This window comes from Malus domestica, chromosome 14 (assembly GCF_042453785.1).
Source record: "Malus domestica chromosome 14, GDT2T_hap1".
NCBI classification, from domain to species: domain Eukaryota; kingdom Viridiplantae; phylum Streptophyta; class Magnoliopsida; order Rosales; family Rosaceae; genus Malus; species Malus domestica.
The window spans coordinates 5865559-5873601 of record NC_091674.1 but is presented as its reverse complement, the minus strand read 5'-3'; the positions used below and the strand labels follow the sequence as shown (position 1 = coordinate 5873601).

General features: G+C 40.0%; 1 protein-coding gene and 1 long non-coding RNA gene across 3 annotated transcripts; both read left to right on the top strand.

The window, feature by feature from the left end:
• Positions 1-724: 724 nt before the first annotated feature.
• On the top strand, positions 725-2322 carry LOC103421258 (thioredoxin-like 3-1, chloroplastic). Of its 2 annotated transcripts, XM_008359282.4 has the most exons (5): positions 725-1173; positions 1539-1613; positions 1706-1772; positions 2007-2024; positions 2116-2322. In XM_008359282.4, the coding sequence occupies exons 1-5, from the start codon at positions 860-862 to the stop codon at positions 2212-2214; spliced, it is 573 nt and encodes a 190-aa protein (XP_008357504.1). In that variant the 5' UTR covers positions 725-859; the 3' UTR covers positions 2215-2322. The 2 variants fall into 2 exon arrangements, with proteins under 2 accessions (XP_008357504.1, XP_070668496.1); XM_070812395.1 differs by lacking the exon at positions 2007-2024.
• A 4507-nt stretch (positions 2323-6829) lies between these two features.
• Positions 6830-7988, top strand: LOC139191616 (uncharacterized). Its single transcript, XR_011575723.1, has 4 exons — positions 6830-7046; positions 7130-7227; positions 7311-7408; positions 7584-7988. It is a non-coding gene; the product is annotated as an uncharacterized lncRNA (long non-coding RNA).
• Positions 7989-8043: the final 55 nt, after the last annotated feature.

Genomic DNA, 8043 nt, shown 5'->3' with positions numbered 1-8043 from the left:
TCTAATCTAGAGGTACGATCTAATATATATGTATGTATGTATGTATGTATATATTAGCAGGACTTGTTCTGAGATTTTGGCAATGTTGAGTGAAATCAAAAGAAATGTCATAACACACACACAAAGAATTATTTATGTATGTAACTTATTATATTGAAAAAGTAGACATTTTCATGAGGCCTCACCAAAAAAAATTGTTTCGAATTTTAAAATTTCTAATTTTCATATGTAAGTATTATTGTTTCTCCAAAATTTATCCGTATACATCGGGCATCACAATCATACATTTCTTATTGCTTATATGAGAAATGTTAAGGAAACTCGTTCAAAAGTGAGACTTTGCATGAACTTTCTGTCATCTTATATTTTTAACACAATATTTTATAATATTAGTAAGAGGGTTAAAATTAAACTATGAAGCAACAAATAGTTAATAAAGAGTCCGACTTTTGAGAGACTCTCTTTAACATTTCTTTGCCTATGTTGGCACAAATATATTTGAATCGTTTTGTATAATTTTGATGAGTCCAAGCCCAATAAGAATCAAATAGGCCTGCATTGCATTGGGTTCAGCAAACCCAACTCCACCTATAGATATTTTGAGGGGCACACACATGTCGATAAGCGTTCCAAAAACGTCAACCCTTTCTTCCCCGTATCGAATCAAGACAAACCCCCAAAAAATGAAAATAAAAAGCAAACTTTAGCTCCAAATACCCAAGTAGCTAGCTAGCCAACATAAAACCCACCATTTTCTGACCCAGCATCCTGAAAATCTCACTTCCTCCGAATCAAGTCTTACGTTTTCTTCTTCTTCTTTGTAAGTGTTGATTATTATAGCAGAGCAAATAGGAGTAAGATGTCTGTTTTGGCAGCCAATTCTCACGTTCTGTGTAGCAGACAAGTCCGTCACAGTCACAGAGACCAACAGCCACAGTTCTGGAGCAATGGCGGCGGTTTGCTGTTGTTGCCAAAAGCTTCTGGATTAGGGTTTATGGACAGAAACAGAGATGGCAACAAAACGTTGAAGAGGGACTTGAAAGTTGAGGCCTTTTGGGATACGGATACCTCGAGTCCCACGGTTGTGGAGTTGGAAGCAATCAATGACTGTCATCAGCTTGATCAGATTCTTAGCCATGCACAGGAGAGCTCTCTGCCAGTTGTCATTGATTGGTCTCTCTCTCTCTCTCTCTCTCTCTCTCTTTCTCTCTCTCTCGTTTTGTCTTAGATGATTGGATGCATGGTTGGCCACTTACTTTTCACATTCCCTCTCTTATCTATAGAAGCCAATGAGGTTTAGTTGGATGCTAGTCACAAAAGCTACTTGCATACATTTGTAATATTTCATCTTTATCATGGCAAGTTACTCACTTCTGAGCGAGTCTAAACAGAATTTATCGTTTAGTTGTCATTGAGAAAGGAGATTCGAGCACGAGTTAGTTGGTAGCTTGTAAACTGAAAATTTAAGCAAACTAACTTTTTTTATTACAAACTTTGGTGACCTGAACATAGTTTTCCCTCTTCCATTTCTGTGACAGGATGGCATCTTGGTGCCGCAAATGCATCTATTTGAAGCCTAAATTGGAGAAATTCGCTGCTGAATATGACACCAAGTAACTCTTTCTCTCTCTCTCTTTGCAAAAATAAAACTCTTCAATATTATGAACCATACTGTAACGGCATTTCTATGTACACAACACAACAGGATCAAATTCTACTATGTTGATGTCAACAAAGTACCTCAAGCTCTAGTAAAGCGTGGAAATATCTCTGTATGTCTATTTGCATTTCGAAAGAGACTTTCTTACACCCTTAATACGCCACTGTGACATCTCAGACTAATAATACAATGTCACGTGAGAACATTAAAACACACTACTATCACATTATTTATTTGAGATATCACTGTCACGTACTACGAGGTGTAAGCCCGTCCTCATGAACTTCTATCCTTGCATTATTCACCATATTATTGATTTTTTTTTTTCGTGTTTCCGTTTTCTCAGAAAATGCCTACAATTCAGGTGAGATTTTCTACTGTGCAGTAAAAGTTTTGTGATAGTGTTAAACGACATAGCTAAACTGTTGTAAATGGTTTGTTAAATGTAATTGCAGGTATGGAAAGATGGAGAGTACAAAGCAGAAGTGATTGGGGGACATAAAGCATGGCTTGTGCTTGAAGAAGTGAGAGAAATGCTCAAAAACTTTGTGTGAAAGTTTATCTTTTGATCGTTCTGTTTCCTTTATTAACCCTTTTACCTGTAATATGTTTTCATCACAATATATTATGAAAGAAGAATCTGTGCAGTCAAATTTGCTTTCCTTCTTGTTTCTTCAGATGTTTGTAAGGATGAATTCCAGTTTTGAGCTCAATTTTTCGTTCCTTGGTGCCTTTGAAGGAACGAATAATATTGCATTCAAGTCCGTCGTTTTTTCATGAAAACCACACAAGGTGGATGGGTGATGGAAAAGAGCAAGGTGAGGTGGACGGTTTATAAAGTGGAATATATATATATTGTGTGTGTATATATATATCTTATATAAATTATAAATTATTGTTTTCGATCACAATTTTACATAATTTAAGAGCATCTTCAATATAAATTTTAAATAAAACCCCCACAACCATATAATTCTTAAATAAAAAAAATAAAGGGTAATAAGTCACTCATGTATCTTACCATTCAATGTATAAAGTGTAAAATATTGTACTAATTCATTATATATAAATGATTATGGTGTGTTTAAACTTCTTTTATTAATTACTACATATTTTCTACACTCACAATGTTTGTCAGCTTTGTTGATGCACAAAATCAGCGAAGACTTTGGTACAACAGAAAGTGTCAGGTTTTGTGACCTTCGCTTGGTTGCTTCGGTCACTAGTGAGGATAAGTACGTAAATGAATAGAGACAGAGAAGCAAACACAGGATGTACGTGGTTCACCCAGATTGGCTACGTCCACGGAGTAGAGGAGTTCTTATTAGTAGTGAAGGGCTTACACAAGTACAAAGGATCAAGCTCTCAATTTAGTGAGTTCTTGTGAATGATTTAACACAAAATGGCATTAGGCCATATTGTGGGGGAATGACCCCTATTTATAGAAAAACTTGTAGCTTTGTCACATTGACATGTGTCATGTTATGATTGGTTCTTGATGTCGACACGTGCTGCGCTTTGATTGGCTTCTAATCTTGACACGTGTCGAGTAGTGATTGGCCTCCTGGTCGGAGGGGAACTCTTCTGGGTCCTTGACAGTATAGCGTTGGCCGGTGCTCGGTAGTTTCGGGATTGGTCAAGTATGGTACAAACAGTGCTCCCCTAAGTTCCCGAGTGAGGGAAACTCCTCGGTTGGGGACTTGCAAGATCCAATCCCTTGAGTAATCACGAAACTTCTAAGTACCGAAGTGTGGTCTGATCTTCATCTGCCCTTCTCTGGAAGTACCTTTCCTCCATCCGGGAATGGTGTATTTAGCTGATGTTGACGCACAAGGTAATGTATCAATTTCACTTGAAGCTTAGTTGTAGTTTCGGGCTTAGTCAAGTGTGATACAAACCCTATAGTAGGAGTCCCCCAAGTCGCCGAGCTAGGAGATCTGCCGAAAGAGGTGACAGACAAGGTAAGCAGTCAAACTTCCAAGTAAGCAACCCAGGATCAGAGGTTTGACTTCGGCTTCCGGTTGATTGTTCTCCTTCTCCTTGTCTCTCATTCAACTGCCAGGATAAGGAGAAGCAAATGGATAAGAGATGATATGAGATACTTTTGCTTTTGAAGAAGTAACTTTCCACAGGCTTATTCTTGAACTGTGCTGGAGGGTTTTCTGGTGCCCTTCAGAGTATAAGGCCGATTCAAAAATTTGAGGGTCAAAACAAGTCCATCAAATCTAGAGTACGTTCGACCTTGATGATATGGGATACTTTTGCTGTTGACGGAATAATGAATGTGGTATGGAAAGGTGTCGTGCTGTAGTGATCTGTTTCAGCTCACCGTTGAACCTTCTGCTTCAATCTTTTGCATGGCAGAAGTGGTGTGCAACCTTTGCATTTAAATGGTCCTTCAGAACATTCCTTCATAGTGACTCATCCACGCTTGGCAGCTTCAGTGTAAAGAGCCAATATCTGATCAACTGTCATGAGGTATTTGCCGGTGGAATTCGTGACCTTGACAGCAGTTGAGGATGAGTACTCGAGAGCAATGCTAAGTAAGCAACCAGGCAAAGGCTCCAGGCAGTCAGTTCCAAAGTGGAGGTTTGATTTCAGGTTCCGACTGACTGCTCTCTTTCTCCTTGTCCTGCAGGTGTGGACAAGGACAAAGACAAAGACAGGGAGAAAGCATGATATGGGATACTCTTGCTTTCGACCCTGATGATATGAGATACTCTTGTTCTTGGTGTGGCTTATTTGCTGAGGTATTATCGGGGGGAAATAAAGCTGAGTATTTCGAGAGGTTATGTTGAGGGTGCATTTTCGAACGCGAGAAAGGGTTGAGCATTTTTGCAGGTTTGCCTGTCCGTTGAGGAGGGAGGTCAATGTATATAGGGATTTCCCAATAACAAGTAGTAATGCTATTCCTTTACCCTTCTTGGTCACAGCAATGTAGTGGGAGCTGCCAGCTTCACGTGTTTTAATTTTGTCAGAGCACTTTGAAAAAGTGGTATGTGGTATCTGGAAAGCTGATATTACGTGTGAAGATTACAGACAAGCTTTATCTAAGGAAATCTGGCTCTCGAAGTTCTGAGAGTTGTGCCTCTTCGGTTTTCGAACAAGCAATCCCGTCGAGGATCTGACTCTCGAGATTCGGAAAGCGGTGCTACTCCGGTTTTTGAGAAAGTAATTATGTTGGGAGTCTTTTCTCGAATGTGAGTAAAGGTTGGACGTTCTTGCCAACCTGTCTTGCCGCAAAACACGGAGGTCGACACACATAGGGACTTTCCAGTTGTTAAGCAGTGGTGCTGTTCCTTTACCCTTATGGGTAATAGTAGGGTAGCTGGAACTTCGAAATTCTCGTGCCTAAACTTTGTCAGAGATCTTTGACAAAGTTATATGTGGTACCCGAGGAGTTGATGGTGCATATGGAGAGCGGTGATTGAACAGTAAGATTCACGTGCTTTCTACTTCACCAGAAATCTTCGACAGAGTGCCCGTAATTTCCGCAAAGCTGATTGTGCATGTGACAGGTGCTGACGAGGTTGAAAAAGCAGGTGCTTCTTCGATTTCTGAGATCGGCCCTCGTGGTCTCTGAGCAGCCCAGCTTTTGAGAAAGCAAACGCCTCTTCGATTTCTGAGATCGGCCCTCGTGGTCTTTGAGCAGCCCAGCTTTTGAGAAAGCAAACGCCTCTTCGATTTCTGAAGCTCCGTCGAGTGCAGATTTTTATAGAGGCTGACATTAAGTTCCACAGCACACTTGAATCTCTACCAGTAGAAGCTCATTTCTTGCACTTCTAAGATCTTGATTTGTTTGACCTCTTCCTTCTTCAACACATTTGAAAATGTCTGGACCCTCCGACTGTCGTTTTGACTTGAACCTTGGAGAAGAGACAGCCACGCCTTCTCCAGACAACATATGGCGCCCATCCTTCATATCCCCTACTGGTCCTCTTACCGTTGGGGATTCTGTGATGAAGAATGATATGACCGCTGCAGTGGTGGCCAGGAACCTTCTCACTCCCAAAGATAATAGACTACTTTCCAAACGGTCTGATGAGTTGGCTGTTAAGGACTCTCTGGCTCTTAGTGTTCAGTGTGCAGGTTCTGTGTCTAATATGGCCCAACGCCTATTTGCTAGAACCCGCCAAGTTGAATCATTGGCTGCTGAAGTGATGAGTCTCAAACAGGAGATTAGAGGGCTCAAGCATGAGAATAAGCAGTTGCACCGGCTCGCCCATGACTATGCTACAAACATGAAGAGGAAGCTTGACCAGATGAAGGAATCTGATGGTAAGGTTTTACTTGATCATCAGCGGTTTGTGGGTTTGTTCCAAAGGCATTTATTGCCTTCGTCCTCTGGGGCTGTACCTGGTAATGAAGCTTCAAATGATGAACCTCCAATGCCTCATCCTTCTGGGGTTTTGTCAAGTACTGAGGCTCCGGATAACCACCCTCCGGTGCTTTCTCTTTCTGGGGCTCTACCGACTGCTGAGACTTCCCCTAAGCAACCTTTGTGAAGGCTCCCTTTTGTTTGTTTATTTTGACTCATGTATATGTACATATTTGTGGCTTATCGAAAATATTAATAAATAAGATTTGACTCATTTCAACATATTGTGTTAAATACACCAAAGCCTTCTTCATAAAGTTCTTTGAATTTTTGCTTTTGTTGAAACCTGTATTGTTGAAGCTTTGTGAGTGAAGCATGTAGTTTGAGGTAGTGTTCCCTTAATTTCCCGAGTGAGGAAAACTTCTCAGTTGGAGACTTGAAAAATCCAAGTCACTGAGTGGTTGTGAGACTGCCGAGTATCAAGGTGCAGTAGCATATGGTGGGAGTCCCCCAAGTCTTCAGGCGAAGAGAGTTGCCGAATGAGGTGTCTCGCGTGTTACTAATTTGTCAAAGTAACGAATCCTTGTTTCGATGTCACACATTCGTATATGCTTTATCTAAAAATATTTCCAACTTTTGTGTGTTTGATGCTGCATGCTATTGACTAGACAAGATCAAGTGCAATTAGTAGCTTTTCTCTCTTTTTCATCTTTTCTTTGGTGGAATTGCTTTTCGTTTCCACTAATCAGCCTGAGTGGATGCAAGATAACACCTTTCTCTATAGCTCAGATTGCAAAGTGGTCTTCATGAAAGTTTTTCCTTATCTTGTGAACTACAACATATCCAAATTTGAGATCCATCGGAGTAGTACAACTTCAGAAATTCAAGTATGATGAGTAACTGTTCATCAATGTTCTGTTAATCCGTCAGACTTGTTGTGAGCTTCGAAACTCCATTTTCTCTTGTTCAGATCAACATACTTTCTTCATCGAAGTTGTTCCTTAACTTGTGAACTACAACATATCCAAATTTGAGGTCCCTCAGAGCAGTATAACTCCAGAAATCCAGGTATGATGAGTGACTGTTTATCATTTGTCTGTCAACCCGTCAGATTTGTTGTGAGCTTTGAAACTCTATTTTCTCTTGCTCAGATCAGCATGCTTTCTTCATTGAAGTTGTTCCTCAGCTTGTGAACTACAACATATCCAAATTTGAGATCCCTCGGAGCAGTATAACTCCAGAAATCCAGGTATGATGAATGACTGGTTATTATTTTTCTGTCAACCCGTCAGATTTGTTGTGAGCTTCGAAACTCCATTTTCTCTTGTTCAGATCAGTATGCTTTCTTCATTGAAGTTGTTCCTCAGCTCGTGAACTACAACATATCCAAATTTGAGATCCCTCGGAGCAGTATAACTCCAGAAATCCAGGTATGATGAATGACTGGTTATTATTTTTCTGTCAACCCGTCAGATTTGTTGTGAGCTTCGAAACTCCATTTTCTCTTGTTCAGATCAGTATGCTTTCTTCATTGAAGTTGTTCCTCATCAACTCTTTCATAACATATCAAAAATTCAGGATGAACTAACGGTTAAATATTTCCAGATCTTCGAAACATCACAACAGCTTCGAAATCTGCAAGAAGCCGACTATCATGTTTGGAGCTTCAACACTGTAATTTCCGTCGCTCAAACAGAAATGGTTCCTTCTTGAAAGTTGTTCATATGCTCAAGAACTATAGGGTGTCTAAAATTCAGCTCCATTGGAGAAGAGCAGAGGTTGCAGAAATTTGATAGATGAAAGGAGGCGGAAGAGGAAGAGAGAGAAAAAGTCTCTTGGGTTGGATTTCTATTTTGGGGCAGATTCCAATTTTTGTAGCACCTTCATTATTGATGAATTGCTTGTACTTTTGTCCATTATGAAACTTGGGACTTTGGCTTGTTGTTGGATCTATTATAATATGTTTGGGAACATATATAAGTGAATAAATAAGAAGGAAAATTTTGGGCCCTTGTGGGTGTAAAACAAAAAATGTTTATGTTTACCCAAGTGTTTTTGTACAAGT

Bases quoted from the DNA above. Each gene is read 5' to 3' on its own strand.
- LOC103421258 (XM_008359282.4), top strand. From the start codon at position 860: ATGTCTGTTTTGGCAGCCAATTCTCACGTTCTGTGTAGCAGACAAGTC. The intron at 1,174-1,538 runs GTCTCTCTCTCT...TTTCTGTGACAG, and splicing joins CTGCCAGTTGTCATTGATTG to GATGGCATCTTGGTGCCGCA. The intron at 1,614-1,705 runs GTAACTCTTTCT...ACAACACAACAG, and splicing joins GCTGCTGAATATGACACCAA to GATCAAATTCTACTATGTTG.